Source organism: Saccostrea echinata, unplaced genomic scaffold (genome assembly GCF_033153115.1).
Source record: "Saccostrea echinata isolate AGI-Se365-2 ecotype Australia unplaced genomic scaffold, CSIRO_AGI_Sech_v1 ptg000001l, whole genome shotgun sequence".
Lineage (NCBI taxonomy): Eukaryota > Metazoa > Mollusca > Bivalvia > Ostreida > Ostreidae > Saccostrea > Saccostrea echinata.
The window spans coordinates 4,244,508-4,265,000 of NW_026889750.1; the positions used below are offsets into that span (position 1 = coordinate 4,244,508).

General features: G+C 32.9%; 1 protein-coding gene across 1 annotated transcript; it reads left to right on the top strand.

Moving 5' to 3' along the window:
* Positions 1-3,035: 3,035 nt before the first annotated feature.
* LOC133180712 (nuclear envelope integral membrane protein 1-like) lies at positions 3,036-18,534 on the top strand. Its single transcript, XM_061315218.1, has 8 exons — positions 3,036-3,138; positions 8,461-8,594; positions 9,767-9,995; positions 10,247-10,319; positions 11,323-11,416; positions 15,858-16,222; positions 16,644-16,805; positions 17,884-18,534. The coding sequence occupies exons 1-8, from the start codon at positions 3,036-3,038 to the stop codon at positions 18,122-18,124; spliced, it is 1,401 nt and encodes a 466-aa protein (XP_061171202.1). The 3' UTR covers positions 18,125-18,534.
* Positions 18,535-20,493: the final 1,959 nt, after the last annotated feature.

Here is a 20,493-nt window from a genome sequence, read left to right on the forward strand (position 1 = left end):
TTTTTTACTCGTTCTTCTATTCACTTCACTTATTATATGATACATTATGTAAAAAGCGTGATGATGATATCATTGCATGATATTACATATAACTTAAAATATCATTTCATGCTAATTTTGATACATTGGTATCTGAGGCAAGCTTAAAGGAGGTTCAGTTTCTATAAAAATGTAATTAAAAAACCTTTATGGGGTGCAAATTTATGTTTATTTTTATTTTTTTTACAAGACCGTTTCTAAGACTTCAAAGAAACTTGAATCATATTAAGATGCATCAATGAAAATTATTGTACAAAAAAAAAAAAAAAAAAAAAAAAAAAAAAAAAGCTTCATTTTCTGACTTACTGAATTTAAATAATAATTTAAAGAATTATTTCTCCTAGCTAAGGGGGTCCTTAGCTATAAATTAAATGAATGCCAACTTCAAAAAAAATATAGAAAAGCGAGGGCTATCGACATGAAAATGTTCACAAAACCCAATAGGAAGAAGAAAGAAGAACACTGTTTAAATATTCCATATGGGTATACCCTATATTAAGTACTGGATTATGGAGTGTAAAGCGTTGCTTTATTCGATAATCTTGTGATATATATATATATATATATATATATATATATATATATATATATATATATATATATATATATATATATATATATATATGTAGGACTCCAAAATCCGATGGTCACGCCAAAGTCCGATGGTCTGCACCATACCCTGATGGTTTGACACGCCAGAGTCCGATGGTGCGGAAAAACAATTAACATTTGTGACGTCATAGTACTGCTGCGCCAAATTGCGATGCCGCACCATGCCAAGATCTAAAATAATTTAGGAATGACTCTAATTCTTGGCCAAATTATTCGAGTATAACCTGGTTTGGGTCAGTTTAGGCTTTATAATCCGCGAAGCGGATTATAAAACAGCTTAAATCTGGAATTTTCCATGAATCCCGAGGACTGGAAATGAGAGGATTGCATGGATACAGACGATTCAGCTGGTTGTCAGGGGGTGTGTCCCCATACCAAACTAGGTTATACAGAAATAATTTGTGTTCCTTTTTGGATATTAACCAATCAGAGGCTAGAATATACAAACAAAATTAAATTATATTTTAGGAATGACTCTAATTCTTGGCCAAATTATTCGAGTATAACCTGGTTTGGGTCAGTTTACGCTTTATAATCCGCGAAGCGGATTATAAAACAGCGTAAACTGACCCAAACCAGGTTATACGCGAATAATTTGGCCAAGAATTAGAGTCATTCCTTATAATTTAATTTTAAAATCATTAAATAACTATGGGTGTAAAATTTCGTTGCTTTTTATTAGTTCAAATTTGCCGCTCAATAATACAACCATAGTAACGGAAGTGATGGGAAGCGAGGGGAGGTAAAAACTGATAGTTAGGCCTAGCAGCCATGTTGTTTGTTTACATGTGGTAAGATCGAATTATTGTTTGAAGTTAAAGGTACATTTATTAAATCTGGAATTTTCCATGAACCCGAGGACTGGAAATGAGAGGATTGTATGGATACAGATGATTCAGCTGGTTGTCAGGGGGGTGTGTCCCCATACCAAACCAGGTTATACAGAAATAATTTAATTTTGTTTGTATTCTAGCCTCTGATTGGTTAATATCCAAAAAGGAACACAAATTATTTCTGTATAACCTGGTTTGGTATGGGGACACCCCCCCCCCCCCCAAACTGAGTGTCTGATATTTAAATGCGGAGTCGGTAAATAATTTAAATCGGTTATTGTTTTAAATTTTCTAATATCTATGAAACGCGATTGATTTAAAATTTTGTAATTTAGAGGAAAGTCCTATCTTTATATAAAGTACAAAACAAATAGAAAGAAATTATAAAAAAAAATGCGCCATACATGACTTTATTAAAGACGCGTGTGTACAATACTGTGAAGAGGAGAATAGTGCAAATAAATTCACAGAGACCAGAAATCTCTCTGTCTACGTATATATATATATAAACTTCTATAGAAGCAGGCTCCGGGGCCATAAAACTTAGATGAGCTCACTTTTGATCTCAGTCTCACTTTTACTTTATATATATATAAATGTTACTTTATATATATATAAATATATATGTATCTTGTATCTTGTATATATATATACTAGTGGAAAGTGAGCTCGTCTAAGTTTTATGGCCCCGGAGCCTGGACACAATTTTCTGCATGACCAAAAAGTTTTCTTTTTACATTAATGCTTTCTACTTACATGTATCTATCTGCCATAATTTCTCTCCCCCCCCCCCCTTCTCTCTTTTCAAGACCCCAGTAAATATTTTTCTGCAAGGGGTGTGTCTTCGAGGGCGAAGATAATTTATTTATGGAGGAATGTAGAGATTTCCAGCTATAAATGTTTCTCCATCTCTGTAACAATTATATATTCATTGATTTAATTTTGGAATATTCAGGAATCAGTGTTTGACATAGTATTATAATATTGCAAGAAAAAATATATTTATATGTTTAAAGATGAAACAGACTGCCGTAAATTGGTCATTCAGGTTTCAATTACTAATGGATTATCATAGAAAACGCACTCTCCGTGAATAAAAAAAAAATAAAATAAAATTTCAGCATAAAAATGATGAACAATTAATAATCTATTATTACGTGAAAATATCAGAAACTTCTTTGAAATACTTATCTCTACAAGGTATATGCAATGTATGAACATCATAATAATTGTCAATATACATAAAAAAAATTATATTCATAAACTCCTCTGGGTGTTAAGGTTACAGTGTGAGGTGGATTCAAAAAATTGTCAATTTCCTAAGCGTTTAATCAAATTAAAATTTAGTTAATTAATTTTTAACGATTTGAAAGATAAGTCCCTATGTAATTTATTTATCCCAATTAGTCAATATACTTTTCAAAATTTATTTAAGTGAGTTGATATTCCTTTTGAGAACTTTTGTGTCCCTTTGGATTTTTCGGGGTCATTTTGGGTAAATACGCGCCCTGCATTAAAGCGTTCACTTCACCCGAGTTTGTTTTGGTAAAGATGGCGCTGAATTTGTTTTTTTCAATCGCACTTTTTCTTTTATTTTCTTTTACAGTCACATATGCGAGTAACATTGACGGATGTAGAGTAGGGGAACCAGACTGTAAGTATACTTTTATTTGTAGTAGAATTCTCAAACGCACTTAATTTCAGGAAGCAAGTATAACTACATGTATACCATCTATAAAATGATCAGATGATAGGGAAGGATATACGTCCCTAATCCTGGGATAAATCCAGGTCTAGTATACACCATTTACCTATGTAGCTTGAATTACCTTCACACCTTTATTTAGCTATTCAAAATATAATGTTTTAGCTATTTCAATGCAGGTTATCACATTTTTTTAAAATTTTAAAGTAGACAATAACAATATTGTAACAAGCCATATTATAATCATGCAGAAAAAAATAACATCTTTTATTACATTTTCAACAGTGAAATACTGTGATTTATTTTTTGAATAAAAGTGATATTCTCTCACAGTGTGAAAGGATAACAAAATGATATTCTCTCACAGTGTGAAAGGATATCAAAGTAAGTAAAAAATAATTTCTGGCCTGTCATAAGATAGAGATAGTAACTAACCATCTTGATAGAGCTAAAATGGCAAATTTCTTCCCAAATGATTGTTAAAATCCATGCTATGTAATGTTTTCAATCTCACAACTGGTAAGCTATGACGTCTCAACCGCTCAACTATGGCGTCAAGCCTATGACACTGTGTTAAGAAAAGACAGAGGCAAAGGGAAAATCAAAAAAATGTAATAAACAGAACATTCAATGTTTTGTAGATGAATATGGAATTTATTTCACTGGTGAGACAGGATCTTTTGATATTTTCACTCGTGCTTCGCACTCGTGAAAATATAAAAAAAATCCTGTCCCACTCGTGAAATAAATTCCATATATTCATCTACTGAACATTGAATATCCTCTATATATCTACTCCAGCATGGATTCAGAAGTAAAAGATCATGCGAAACACAGTTGCTAGAATGTGTGCACGACTTAACTAGAAATCTGGAAAATGGAAAGCAAAGTGATCTGCTCATTTTAGATTTTTCTAAAGCTTTTGATAAAGTGTCCCATAGCCTACTTCTTCATAAACTACATCACTATGGAATCAGAGGAAACACACATTGTTGTATGGAAGCTTTCCTTTCAAACAGGAGCCAGGTAGTGGTGGTTGAAGGGGAAGAGTCTGATGTTGGTAAGATTGAGTCTGGAGTACCCCAGGGATCAGTCCTAGGCTCGAGTCTATTCCTCTTCTACATAAATGATCTACCAGACCACATAACCTCTACAGTTTGGCTCTTTGCAGATGATACCATAGTATATTTAACTATTTCAACGAATTTAGATTGTCACACCCTTCAAGAAGACCTTGATAAACTCTTTCTTTGGGAAACAAAATGGAAAATAGAATTGCACCCAGATAAATGTACAGTGCTTACAGTTTCAAAAAAGAAAAACCCTATCATTTACAACTATACCCTTCGCAATCATATACTTGTCCATGAAGAATCTACAAAATATCTAGGCTGTACTATAACATCCGATCTAAATTGGGGTCTACATATTTCAAATATCTGTAAGAAGGCAAATAAAACTTTATATAATGATTCCTACAACGCAATCTCCATATATCATCCAGATCAATAAAGGAGAGAGCATACATATCTCTGGTTAGACCGCAGCTGGAATATGCTTCGACAGTTTGGGACCCATACCAAAAAGGCCACATAGATATGTTGGAAAAGGTGCAAAGAAGAGCGGCACAATACGTCATGGGAAATTATAGAAATATATCTAACATAGGAGAAATGATTAAACATCTGGAATGGAAAAATTTTAAAAGTAGAAGGAAAGATGCAAACTTGAATATGATGTATAAGATAATAAACAACAATTGAAAGTAGCCATCAGACCAGAGGACCACTTCACTAAGCCTGTAAGAAGATCGCGGCACACAAAACAACACTCTTTTGCTATACCATCTGCAACCAAGGACTGTAGAAAGTGGTCATTCTTCTGCAAAACTGCGGAAGAATGGAATAGCCTGCCAGAGGACATCACGGCAGCAGAATCACTCGAGATCTTCAAATCTCGAGTGACTAAGAAAGACTAACTTAAATAATCCTTTCTTTTATCGAGTTTTTTAAAAAAAACAACAAATAAACAACCAAAAAAAAAAAAGTTTCTTTTAATCATGCAAACATGCACACACCCAACTGGCAAAATCTTCAACTTGATGAATGCGGCCAGATAGAGGAAGAAGAAGACAAAAATTCCTAAGAGTGTCCCTATTGATATTTTCTATGGACTTTTAACACTGAGCAAAGATAGTCAAAACATTGCTGCTTTTGAACACTTTTGAACAAAAGATGTATTAGCCATAGACTCACGCAGGTGAGTTAAGGCTAGGTATAGGCATTTCTATGCAAATAATCTAATTAAAATGCCTAAGGACTATATCTATTATACAGGGGAAGTTAAAACTTATTGTTTAATACATACTTGGTACCCACGACATGAGATAGCCAGTACACATTATGACGTCATATTATGACGTCATTGTTCTTTACTACACACGATTATAATGGATATCAACAAAAATGCTACGGCGCAAGGGCATGCTCTATTTTATTTAACTGAAACATGGTTTATTTAGAAGCAAAATATTCCAAAGTTTGCTGGAATTGCTGCACAAATATCAACAGCTCAGTTGTATAATTTCTATTTGTGAAGTTTTAAATTGAATAAGGGTAAAAACGTACAGTCCGGTATAAGTTTCCTCAAATTCCGATCAAATGAGAAAATGTCTAGGATTTGTGCAGCAGTTTTATTAATCTATATAATATTCTTCTTAGCATTATACAATTTTTATGTAAAAATAAATAGGGTAATCCCTTGCGCCAATGCTGTTTTGTTGATGTGTTTCATAACCTCCATAGATAAGATCAGTGACGTCATACTATGATTAATCTTAAATGGAACCATCCTCAGTTATTGTAAATTCAAGTTTGCCCCCCCCCCCTTCTCAGCTTACATGTTGAAAAAAGCTCATTTCAAAAATAAGTGTGATAAAGTAGTTAAATAAAGTACAGTCAAACCTGTCATAGCGGTCACCTTTATCCAGCGATCACCTGTCCTATGCGGTCATTTTATTTCCTCCCAATGAATTTTCCTATATAATGTAACTCTATTAAGCTGTCACCTGCGTAATGCGGTCAGCGATCACCAAATTTCACGTAAAATCGCCGTTTTACCTGGTATATAGCGGCCATTTTGTCCAATCACGTGACCAGATCTCGAGTCAGGTGACTCCCAATTTCTGTCATTTATGTAAATAATTGGTCTAGTGTGGCGATGTCTTTGGAAAAATAATTGGCCTGATTAAAACCATTTAAAATATTGAATATTTTATTTTTTTAACAAAACTCAAATAAGGGTGCTAATGAACTAAATGGTTTTCAGGAAAACGAACTTATGAGAATCTTAGATTACGGAATTTGAATCTCATGGTTTAAAACATTCTGATTGATATTTTAAAAAAAACGCATTCTTCTTTATCTAAAAATGGATACAATATTAAGGTGTTTTCCTAATTATTAGTTCACATTTGGCATGCCTAACTCTGATAGGTGTAATTGTGTAAACGCATTGGCAGGCAGTTTTTAACATCTAGGAAACGTATTATTTGTAGAAACCCTAGTTATCTGTTTTGTATACTGAATGTGTCCTGATTATCTCGTGATTTTCAACTGGGTAAGACGACCGTTAGGATTTAATCACGCTTCATTGCTCACAACACCTGTGAATTTGATATCAATTTGTATTGCACACTTCTTTGATCATCTACAAGTAACTCAATTAAGCTTTGTAGGTAATTGAAGCTATGTAGCTAAATAAGGTGGTGATGGTCCCTGACCTGATATAAGAGACATAAATATTTTTTTATGTCTCTTGTTATATACACTGATATATGTATCAGATACAGAGGCTACATGGAAATAAGATTATTCTGAAAAATAATTGTCAAATACAGTCAAACCTCGTTATCTCCAACTTGATGGGATCGAGAAAAAACTTTGAGATACCCGAGGATTCAATATATCAGGGGTAAAATGCTTAAAGAATAAGTGATTGAGACTTCTAAATCACTTTGACATATCCATGGTATTCAAGATATCAGAGTTCGAGATACCGAAGTTCAACTGTATTAAAATTTCAGATAATCTTTACTCCAATAAAGAAGTGCAGTCAAGCAAATTTTCAAAAATGTGTACAGCTGTATGTGCAGCTCTAAGGGTGCATAAATCTATAGAAATCTATAATACATGCCGCCATGTGCTTTTTCCTAGAGGCATGCTTTCTAAATATGACACTCTTGACTTGGATAGTACTTGGATCTTCAGGTTTTATTAGTGTATTATGGGCCATGACTCATGGCTCTGAAGTGCTTTACAATAACTGTTCAGTATTATACTTTATAAAAAAAAATCCTGTATATTATATTTATTATATACTATTATATTATATTAGATACAAGTTTTTGTTTAATACATATAGTAGACTCAGAACTGTATACATGTTTATGTAAACAAGTGAAGGTTTGGGAATTTAGTCAAAGCTGAACATGACTCGTAAATAGGCACACACCATACTAGTATTCCTATCTCCTATGTCAGAACTGCATGGGGTTTATAAATCTTTGCACCTGATTGCTGTTAGCTGGTCACTATGGTTTGTAGTACATGTATATTTTACATTGTCGGATATCCTTTTTGTTAACATTTCATTTCATTCACTGTGCATTAGTATTTATTTCACTTTGTAATGCATTGACCTCTGCAGCTGATATCAAATATCTTTGGTACCATTTTTCCTGACACAGCAGAGGAATACAGAAGTCATTTTTTTCACACACAAGTTAATCACACTGACAAATAAGGAGATGTCCGCTCAGGTAAAATCAGTGAAGCAAAATGCATTGAACCATAAACAAGTCTGAGGATTATATAGGGGCTGGAGAAGCACATGATGGAGGAGAGAAATATGGTGGACAAAGATATTGCTATTCCTTTTAGGAGTCATATTCAGCTTTAACCACTTATTCCCAATAAACTACTTTCAGATATTTGAATTGCAGATTTCAATACATTGTTATCTAAAAAGAAAAATGCTTGACATTTGTTTAAAACGTACAGTTAAACATGGTGAATATAATACTTTTACTACATCAGTCTGTTAAGTTAGTTTCAGCACAGATGATTATAAAACATAAATTTCTTGCTATCATTAACTAATTAAAAAAATGATTGCATTTTTTCCCAAAACAGGATTTTTATCTGTAAACAAAGTATGTAATGATGAATATAAACCAGTGTTGAAAAGAAGTTATTTATTTTACAATTTTAGGTTTTGAATTTAACAATTTAAAAGATCGCACAGTTGACCATGTGATGGAGAAAGATGATGATGAGTTATACTGGAAGATTTTCTGCTTTAAAGGACTTGCAGAGTCAGTCATTTTCTTGTGGGTGAATCCTGTGGTATGTTGAAATTTCAAGTACTGTAGATTCCTTATTTTATGCGAGTACATGTACTTAATATCATGAAAAGACTCATACACATAAAATCACAGGAACATGATTTCATGAATGGAATGTTCACCAATAATTTTAACGTAATTTTATTTCGCGAGTGGTGCTTCACATGAAATTATGAGATAATATATTCCTTACGTATATTAAGGAATCTACAGTATTAAAAGTTATGCATATTTTTAAATTAAAATTCAAAATTCATTAAAATTCATTTTGTTTGATGTACGTGTACTTCAACCCATATTTTTTCAAGTTGGGTAGGTTTTTTTTTTAAAAAAAATTTTTACTGATAAATGTAATGAACCACATATTTACACATTTATTCCTCCATGTTGAGTCCATGATTCTCACTTTAACTTCATTGACAAAAATTCATTTCAGCAAATTGAAAATTTATATAATAAAAGTCTAAATGCTAAAAAGATAATATGTAATTTTCCCGGAAACATTTAAAAAAAAGATTAAATTTAAAATTAAAGTACTGAAAAAATTTATAGAGTAGGGATAATTTTGATGGATTAATCGGAGTACATCAAATAAAACATTTTTATTGTTGGCCTCATGTTCACATTTTTACACATGTATTATGAAATGTTTATATAGTATGTATACATTTCACATGAGTATCAGGCTGTGTTGTGAATTATGACTAAAATTGTGAACACAAAATTGGAAGCATTAGGAAATAGTTGATAAACATGTTCAAAGACAAGAACTCTTTGATGAGAAATTTTAAGCATCAATAAGAATTTTACTGATAAAATAATTCATTTACACAAGTATAAATAGAAGAGAAGTACATGTATATGACCAAAGTCTCCCACCCCCCTCTCACACACTACTTCACTTGTTTTTTGCTAATTTTCTTTCAGTATATCTTCCATGTTCAAATTAATATGTAATATGTATGTAAAAATAACTACCGGTATTGTTGTCTTTAAAGTCACTTGACATTGTAAAAAATGCGGTCTCTATAGGGAAACAGTACCAATTATTTTCCTATAGAATTTTGTACATGTTGTACAAACCTTATGCTCTCTCAGAACTCTACTAATTCAATTTCAGACAAATCCTTGGAATTGTTTATAATTATAAGAAATATTCCAAATGCATTTCAGATGAAGCTTAATTTTAGTCATGTACCAAGCCACTTTAAGACAGTGAGGGGAATAACTGTACAGGAAGTCAAAGATCAGAGGGATTCCTTCAGCCCTGTGTACAGTGTCCTCCAAAAGTTGAGACTGGTTGTTCAGAGAGAGGTGGAAGAAGTACCATTCATTGCCTTTAACCAGAGCTGTATTGGAGTGCAGTCCGACACACCATTCACTGCCAAATTTTTGATCAAAAGTATATTTTTAGCTTTGTTCCTTTCTTTCCTTTATCTTTTTTTAAAAAAAAATACATGTAGCCTTTGTGTACTGGAAATCAAATGAATTTTGTTGTTTATAGAAAATGAAGGGGAAAGGGGAGGGGATGTCATTTCTGTGTAATTATATGTCTTGGATATAATTTATGGGCTTAGAGTAAAAGCTAGATTATAATTTTCCAAAAAATAAATATATATATGTAAATTATTTGCCTTGTTTTAATATTTCCAGACTTGGAGCCCTGGCTTTTAGCCTCTCTAGGATTTGGAATTATTCTCTTCTTATCAGCAGGAAGTTGGAGTCAGTAAGTCTGTTTCAAATCTTCTGAGCCAGAGACTTAGTGAGCTGTTTTAGCTCACCTGAGACAAAGACTCAAGTGAGCTTTTCTGATCAAAGAGCATTTTCTGTTCATCTGTCATCCATAGCGTGTCCTCCTGTTAACTTTTACATTTTTCAACTTCTTCTTTAGCATCATTTGGCTAATTCACCGATCTTACATGTAACACAAAGCATTTGTTGGTAATGGGATTTTAATGGAAGAGCCACACCCTTTTACAAGGGGAAATAATTTAAAAATAGCATAAAATTACTGGTTTCATATAAACTTCTTCCTCTCAATAACCACTGGAATACAAATTACAAAACTTTTGGGAAAGCTTTCTGAATGAGTGTTGATTTAATTTTGTTCAAATCATGTGGTCCCGCATAATATGTCCATGTGTATTCCCTCTATAAAAATAGCCTTTACTAGCAAGCATCTTAAAGGGAAAAAAAGCCAAGCCCAAAGCTGTAATAAGCAAGGAGATCTCAAATTTTGCTCCAAGGGCTTGAGTCCAAGGGCTGGGCTGTTACACAGTATGTAGTGAAAATGCATTTCATCTTTGAAGAATCTTTCTATTTTACAAGGAAGGATCTTAGACATAAAGTACATGGTTTGAACTGTTATCACTATTTATGTAATGAGCAAACACTGCAAAGGTCCCTCAGCTTATTGAATTTTTGAATTTCATGACCCCTGATTCAGAATGAGGCTAAATGTAGTATGTAATATTGAAAATGCATTTCATCCTCTTTGCTGATAGGCATCTGGAGGCAGAGTTGGAGGGGAAAGTTTATTTAAACATTTTATTGGTTCAAGTGTTCTAACAATGCATTGTGGGTACATTGTACATAGAAAACAAACACCGCAGTTACTGACTTTACATTCAAGGCCCATGGACCTGTAAACATGCATATATTTCTTTTTGTTTTGGTTGCAGAAGAGTACATTCTTGATACATCTGTATGCTTATATTTTTAACTTGCAGCAATGTGAAGCTCCACTATGGTTTTGGTGTAGGAGTAGGAGTGATGGCATCCCTTCTCATTGTAGCGTTTGTGCTGAGTAGGATGTTCCCTCAGGTACTACACATACCATCTAGAAATTCAAACGTCATGAAAGCTGTATTGCTGTGTGCAAATTACATGTAAAGAAATAAATCAATTTTTTTGTTTTGCTCAAGGTCTATTTGAATTGCCGTACATCTTTTTTTTTTTATTGAAAAAATAATAAATTTTGGAAAAATGAAAATTTTAATGTTCCAGTTAAAATTTCCTCTAAAATGTCCAAATTTTTTTTTTTTATCAGCCATGTAAGCGAGAGTCAGATGCTTCCAATTTTTTGTTGTTGTTGTTGTTGTTGTTGTTAAAGTTTGTCATGCTTGTAATTTTAATTTGTCATCTGTTTTATTATCTTTTTACATTTATCACCTCTTCACTAGATGAAAAGAGGGGCCAAGTCCCCTTTTAAGAGAGGATTAAAGATATATACTGTAGATCACTAAATTTTCATGATGCCTTATTTTCGCAAGATTGTTGTTTGGTATTTAAAAGCGAAACAAAATTTTCATGAATTTTGGATATAGCTCTATATAATCTTTGATAATATAATTATACTCGAGAATGACATTTTCGCGACTAGATACTTTTGCGTAATTATGCGAAAATAAAGTTCTCATGAATAAAAAGTTATTTACATTATAAAAAAAATAGGATGGGTTCATTAAGGAATCTTGTACTAAAGAATAATTGGGTCAGAAAAAAACTTAATTGAAACACAGGTCTGTAAAAAATTTTATAATATAATAAAATTTTACATAGAATATTCTTTAAAAACTTTCTTCTAAAATGAAGCCATTAACGTGTAGTTCAGATTATTTCATTAAGGGTAAGTCTATTCAAATTATATTTTTGGATGGAATATGTAAATCATATGTTTATGAAAAGAATAAGAACTAGATACTTATTGCCTAGGCAATAACAGGTCTTCTGTTTTCTTGACTTCTTTGAAAAAGAACAACACCATCTTCTCAATAAGATTATTCTAAATAATTAACAAAAGTTATCTCAAGGCTTCCAAAGATATGTAAATACAGATAAAAACAAACGGAATTACTTTTCTGATTTCTTTATGTACTTCGTCATGAATGAAAGTGCTCCAAACGAATAAAATGTTCATTCTACACCTAAATTATTCACAACTGATCATCCCTAAAAGTTTCCATGAAAAACTACTCATGTTTGAGACAACTTCTGGTTTTTTGGTTGGCACTTCTGACGAAAATAATTCGCATGGTCATGGTCTATCTAACATCTGCATTAGCCAAACATTTCTGTAAAAAGAAAAAACTAGAAAAATTCACTTTTTTGCATAGCTTCCTGTCATGACCAGAAGTGACGGCAACGTACGATTTTTACATGATGTAGATAAACTGGTGACTGACTATAAGTTCTGAAAGTTTTAGACTTCAGTCATATACTGTTTTTGAGCAATTAGGTGAACAAAATCTCAATTTGAGGACAGAAAAACATGTGACCAGAAGTGCATTTTCCTAAGATGGTTGACTTCACACCAGACAATTGCAGTCTCAATAACATATGTAAAAATCATTTCAAAAACTTTATCAATAAGTGATATTTTTGGGAAAGTTAAAAATCCCAATTACATAGTTTCTCTCTTATAACCGGAAGTTGTCGTTTTTTTGTTTCCAGTGAGACCAACACATATAGAAACTGTGAAAGAGATTCAATTATATGATGCAAGTTTTATTTAAAAGAGAAAAGTTTAAATTTTTGATTTCTTTGATCACTTCCTGTAACAACTGGAAGTGATGGCTGATGCTATTAACCCAAAGGGTTTTGCCTACTCATTAAGTTCTATTACTCGTATAAGTTTGGTGTCTTAATCTCTTACCGTTTCTGAGATCTTACTTTGACAAGTTCTTATTTTGCGGACAGTAAAACATGCGACCAGAAGTGAATTTTACCAAGATATTTGACGTTACTCTAGACATTTGCAGTCTAAATAACATACCTTAAAATCATTTCAAATACTTCATCTGTAACCGATATTTATGGGAAAGTAAAATACTCAAATTATGTAGTTTTTCGCTTATAACCGGAAGTTGACGTTTCTGTTTCCGTTGGGACCAACATATTTCGAAACTGCAAAACAGATGCAATAATGTGATGCAAGATTTAATTAAAATAAGAAAAGTTGAAATTTTGATTTCTTTGATCACTTCCTGTGACGACTGGAAGTGACGGCTGACGGATTTAAACATATTCCCTAAACCTACTTGTCATGATCTATAATCCCTAAAAGTTTGGTGTCGTAATCTCTTACCATTTCTGAGATATCGTCCGGACATGATCTCTTTTGAAAAAAAGGAAATCGGACATATCTGACGACCAGAAGTGAATTTTGCAAAATCCTTCTGAAGGAAGTACCCCTTTAAAAATAAAGCTACCTAAAGGGGTATTTGATACGGATTTATAGGAAGATAATTATCCCAATTGGCAGTTCACACCTTCGCATGCGATGGTTTGTGTACACTACACAATTGTCAGAAGGTCAAGTGTCAAACATAGGTGACGTTTTCCAGTGTCTCGCGAGCGAGAATGAGAGGAAAATAGCGGCATTTATCGAGAAATTCAAAATACTGTACAAATTTTCATATTCCGTGAATTTTGGTGTCCTGCTGGTACACAATAAATGGGCTCGAAAAACTGTACATTTTGCGTACTGCCGGTACATATCACATGTATGCCTTCAAAATGTTTTTAGTTTGTGTCATTTGTCATGATCCCTGAAAGTTTCAAGAAAATCCATCAAGCCATCTCTGAGAAATCGCTTGGACAAAAAATGGGGAAAAAATAATAATAATACTAAATAATAATAAAAATAAACAGTACAATCACTATAAGGTCTTCCGACTGAAACGGAAGACCTTAAATATATCATTAAAATGTATAAAATATATAAGATAAGGATTAAATCAAATTTTTAGGATATAAATTATTTTTAATCAACATTTTGCATATTCTGAATGTAGATCTTCACAATGTGCATGAAAGAGTACGATGTAAGTATTTTCAATCGATATTTAATTGGGTTAAATGCTTTAAATTAGTTTAGATGGATACTGTGAATTGTTTTTAAAGATGCACTATATATATTTCATAGAGTAATAAGCCCATAGAAGAAATGTGGAATTGATTGAAATACATGTATCTAAATAATGAGAGAATAGTAATAACAAAGACAATTGTATCAAAGACTGAACACTTTGAGAGGTCTTATTTTTGATTGAATAAAATTTAAATTCATAGATAGTACTCAATAAGTTCTAAATTTATGAAAGAAATATATGTATATAGAATCCATTAACATACATGAAGAAATTAATGCAAATATGCAAACTGTGTATATAACTGTAAATATGTAAACTAACCAAATGAACACTCAGTGTATGAAATTAAAAAGAATTACTGTATGTGTACTTAAAAATGCGGGCTTCATATTTAAGTGGCTTTGGCGCAGACAACGATGCGCTAATTCATGAATACTGCTAAGAAATCATTTATATATACAATATACGGCACGGACATGTATAGCGCTAATTCATGATTTCGCCAACAACTCCATACCCAGTGGTTGCACTAAATTTTGAATACGCCAATATATGTACATGTACAGTATATTAAGAGTTTCCTGATACATAAAGTGAAAGAACAGCATAAAATTTATTTTTGTTTAGTTGCAGTAATAATTAACTATATTTAATTAATGGAAAATGCTATGTAAACAATTAAATGCAAATGCCATGAATGTTTAGCAAGGCTGTAACAAAGCCAGGAGACAGTCTTGCTGATTCACTGGAATTCTGTATAATTTTATACAGTTAGTTTCTTCCACTACTCATATCAAATTAATATGCAAGCATTCCCATAAACTCTGAGAGTTTGTTCAGGTTATGTCCAATGGGGCCAGAATTGGACCTCAGTTGTGAACATGGTAAACCTACTTATTTCAGTGGTTATCATATTTTAGCATCTTTCACACTGCTTCCTTTATGCTAATTTAAGTACACTCTAATATTTAATTAAAACAATTGCATTTAAAAGCTTGGCTCCAAATACTCTACTTCATGAATATGCTAATTGATGATGAAGATGTACATTTACAGTAAAAGAAAACTTCATTTTACATAAAAATGTATAGAAGGAAAATTATTTTTAAAATCTTCATCTTGAGACTTAAAACATTGCTGTAATTAGTTGAAATTGTATTCAAATTTCTCTTTTTTTGGTCAGATAATTTTTTTAATGCTATAACTCTTGTAACTACATTGTAAGGTCAAGAAAGATAGTTGTAACAGCTGATATGGAATAAATTGTCAGTGATATTCAATTTTAGTGATCTCAAAACCCTCACTAATAATGCCAAAATTGAATCCTTGCTAAAAAATTCTGCTTGTACGGTATATGCCTTTTTCTGAAACTTTATTTTTTTCAATTTCAGAGCCTTAAGAAACTTGGTTACGTACTGATGGCAATTGGATGTTCTACCTACATGTACTTATGGACATACATTGTACAACACTTCTATGAAACCTCCTCCACTTTGTTTGGCTTGTACTGGCAGTGGATTGTGGGATATGTACTTGTCTCGGCCCTCATCAGTTTTGCCCTTTGTTATCGTTATGGTCCACTGACGGAACCAAGGACACTAAATCTGATCAAGTGGTGTTTACAGTTGATTTCACTGGTGTTTATCTACAACGGTACACAGATTCGAGAGGCATCTGTGGCCATTATTGTAACTTTGATTACTTTGTATAACCTTCCTGCAGGATTATTTGACAACAGATTTACTAGATATATTAGGTAGGTACTTTTTGCCTATAACTGTATGACGTAGTTTTATTTTTGAATTTTTTTTTATATCTTAACCCTACATCCAATAAATAAATCACAAAGATAAGAATTTCTCTTGAATACATTGATAGGTTTGTCGCATAGATAAGTTACTGTATTCATGCATGATACATGTACTTTGAAAATTAGTATTATGTGATCTTACATGGGTTGAAATTCTCAAAAATGACACTCTGCTGTGAACTAAATGTTGCTCTGCTGATCAATAATTTTTAATTTTATATAAACTGGTACATGTATATGTTTGTTTTCAACTTTATTTGCCAGTATTTCATATAAATTGTCCTAATTTCATTAAAAGTTATTAGCTAATGAGATTCTTTGTAAGGTTAGGATTATAAAGGTACACTACTAAATATTGGTTTTACAGGTACAAAATTTTCAAACCCAAGATCAAGTTATTGACTGAACAAGAGTACCAGGAGCAGGGCTTCGAGGAGACGAAGAAAGCCCTGGAGGAACTGAGGAGTTTCTGTCAGAGTCCCGAGTGTAACAAGTGGAAGACCATCAGCTCGCTCAGTAACCCTCGAAGGTTTGTGTATTTAGTATTATCAGGGTCATATTCATTCTGTCCTGAGTGTAATAAGTGGAAGACAATCAGTTCACTCAGAAACCCTCGAAGGTTTGTGTTCTCAGTATTTATCAGCGTCATACTCATTCTGTCCTGTCTGGAAGACAAATCAGCTCACTCGGTAACCCTCAAAGGTCTGTCTTCATAGTGTTTATAAGGGTCATACTCATTCTGTCCAGAGTAAAATACCTGGAATTTACTCAGTGTTTATAAGGGTCATACTCATTCTGTCCAGAGTAAAACACCTGGAATTTACTCAGTGTTTATAAGGGTCATACTCATTCTGTCCAGAGTAAAATACCTGGAAGAGTACTCAGTGTTTATAAGGGTCATTCTCATTCTGTCCAGAGTAAAACACCTGGAAGAGCACTCAGTGTTTATAAGGGTCATACTCATTCTGTCCGGATTAAAACACCTGGAAGAAGTTTTCTTTAACATCATTATTACCATGCCTACAGTATTTGACACTTTCACAGTTTTTTTAATTTTGATTTGCTTTTATCTTGAAGACAATTCAGGCTTTTTAAATCCAGTGCTTTTCACACTCTGCCTTTAGTGCAATAAAAATAGTGAGGTAACCAAAGTTCCGATTGTAGCTGGGTCCACTCTAGGACTTAATTCATATTCCCAGATCAAATTCACTTGGCACAACAATCTCTCAGGATATGTTTAAAGGTTGACTCTTCATGAACTCTAAGTCTTAATGTCTTGTTCTATGGAGAGTGGTGGGGATAACATTAAAAAGAATATTGTGATTGATGAGTATTTTACTGTAAGTTGTATATGTATATTTTTTCGGTTTACATGTGCATGTACTAAGTAGACATTTTCTTTCCTAGTCTCCAACGGTGACCATTTTGTTTATGATCACGGTTACACTTTCATAAAACAAGGTCACCTGCAGCTGTAGGCAACACACTTTTGTAAACATTTTCATTCATTAATAATTCTGTTTTTCTTAAAAATATGTCAAGTAACTGAAAAAAGAATATTTCAAATATCTTGATAATCCTGCATTATAAAACAATTTTCTTGACAGATTTGCTGATTTTGTGGAGGGTAGATCCTGGCACGTGACAGACGACGAGCTGTTGGAGTATGACAGCGGACCAGATGTGACTCCTGTCACAGATGAAGACAGTGATCAGGAAACGCAGAACGTAAACGTAGAAAACAGTTCACCAGACTCCTCACAGGGACTCGTCCCCGAGATAGACTCGGAAGAGGAGGATCGAGGCGAGACGTCCGATCAGAGTATAGACGGTCCTCCATTGTCCTGATAGAGTTCATCACACGTAGAGAACCCGGTAGCTTAGATTTAAGAAAAAAAATTGATTAAATTTTCAAGTTTGTTGTGAAAGGAAACTTGAAGATTTATCCAGTGAAAATACTCATGCTTAAATATGGAAACCATGACAAAGTTTGCGGTTATGTTCCTAGAATTATAAGCTGTGGTATAAATTGTCTTTGATGAAACATTGACTGTGTATTTGTGAGTTCTAGTTTTGAAATTATGACAGTAGATTTTATGGGAATTTTATTTTTTCCCATTAATTTTAAATGGTTGGTGTGTATATTAGTTTATAGAATGAGATACAGTGTAGATATGAGTATTGGAAGTTGACATCTTCTGTAGACATGATTTGGAGTTGATTATGGAACTCAAGAATATTTGTTGTATTGGAACTTCAGATTGTTTTTTTTATGGCGTCGACCGAAGGTCGAAAGCCAACTAGGGATCGTCACTGGCTTTACGCAACAATCGGCAATCCTCGGTTAATTCCATACAAATGTACAAGGTACGAGCCATGCGAGGAGCTCCGAGTGTTTACGCAACCAAAGGTGTCAGTCGATGCATCCACAAAAGAAAATAGAGCATATCAAAATGAATTCAAAATAGAATTGCATTACGTATATCCACAATTAATTTTGATAAAAATAGAGATATTGTGTTTATTGTAACAAAAGAAAAAGTGGCGACCTTCCTGAAAGTTGCTGCGGATTAATTTCTACACATCATGTATAGCGATGCGTTGAATTACATTAATCATCGAAAGCCATGAAAAAAAAGAAAATAAACAGCAAAGCGGTAAAATAATCACGAAACTATTTTAATGGACAAATAAGAAGTTTAAACTAACTGACTTTAAAGATCAATCTTTAGCCTTACAATTTTACAACCAGCAGATTTTATCGTAAACATCGAAGGGTCGAGCTCCATCACTGGATATACCGTATACCGATCGTATCTCGTAGCTAACTTGCAATTACTGTAAATGTTGTGCAAGCTAAAACTATTAAAATAATGATGCTTATAGACATTGGCAAGTAGAAGAGTAAAAAAAAAATCCTTTCTAGCACTTAATCTAACTGAAAAGAGATTAATTTATTATTTAACATGAACAGGCTTCCATGTGTGTTTACTTTCAACGGCGTCTGGTGAATTCGGACCCTGATCAATTCGGACCACGGAATAAAGCCCCCAAACTACATGTATAATTGTGATATCGTGTGCTTACAGTCTTTTCATTTCAAATTTAATTCAAAAAGAACTTTTGAAATTGATTTTAAATGTTCGACGCCATTGAAGCCTTTCAGGCTTTTGATTTAACTTACTGAATCCAGCTTTATAGGAAGCTGATATTCTAGTTTATATAAATTTAGATGTGTATTCAGTCAACATTTTTCATAGATTTGAATGAGATGTATGGGAAGTTCTTAGAAACTGAATTGCATGCATGCTGTGATGAAGTGAAACGAAAATATCAAAATTCTTGCTTATAAACATAACATGTTGTTTTTAGCTCACCAGAGCCAGATGATCAGGTGAGCCTTCCTGATTGATGACTGCCCATTGTAAATATTTAAAATAATCTTCTTCTGAAGAACAGCAAGGCCATTAGCAGTCATACTGATACAGTGTATGCAAGCATCCTCATTTAGTGTAGATTCAATTTAATTCCTGAATTAGGATTGACAACCATTGAGAGTAATAGTATTGAGTACTCATTTATAAGAAACATTTATGTACTCTTGTGGACAGTTTATTATATTAAGTATAAACATGTAGTGAAGACTCAAGTTTTGTTCAAAACATGGCCTCTTGTGCTAGGTTTGGGCTATAATATGGTATCATAGTTTTACTTTGGAATACATTTGGGGAAAAATCACTTTCAAAAGTTTTTTTTTTTCAAAATAATAACAGGGCTAGAATGAGGTAAATCAGTAGTAAAGCATCTTCATGAAGTGTACACTTAGAAACAGATTTGTTCAAATCCCGAGGGCAAGGATGGAGCTTTTATTGGGGGGGGGGAGGGGGGGCAAAATAAGAATATGCAGATGCAGGATTTTTTTTTTAAAAATCAGAGACACCAGGGCAATATGCCAGTTTTCCATGTGAAGATAAGATTCAAGTTAACTCAAATATGACCTCGGGACTAGGTTATGAACAAAATTTAGGAAAAAATGATGTAAAAACATCCACAAGAACAAGAAGGTTTCAATTTATAAAGTTAACATTAATCCTAAAATTGTTGATATCAGATGGATTTAAATTTGAGATGAGAATAATAAGTTCCATTAACAATGTATTTACATTAAATGTTAACTCAGGTTACGTATGTAGCATTGTGGCCCGTGTATTCTAGTT

Excerpts from the sequence above, each read along its gene's own strand:
- LOC133180712 (XM_061315218.1), top strand. The coding sequence starts at position 3,036 with ATGGCGCTGAATTTGTTTTTTTCAATCGCACTTTTTCTTTTATTTTCT. Across the intron at positions 9,996-10,246 it reads TGCCAAATTTTTGATCAAAA|ACTTGGAGCCCTGGCTTTTA; the intron begins GTATATTTTTAG and ends TAATATTTCCAG. Across the intron at positions 16,223-16,643 it reads AGATTTACTAGATATATTAG|GTACAAAATTTTCAAACCCA; the intron begins GTAGGTACTTTT and ends TTGGTTTTACAG.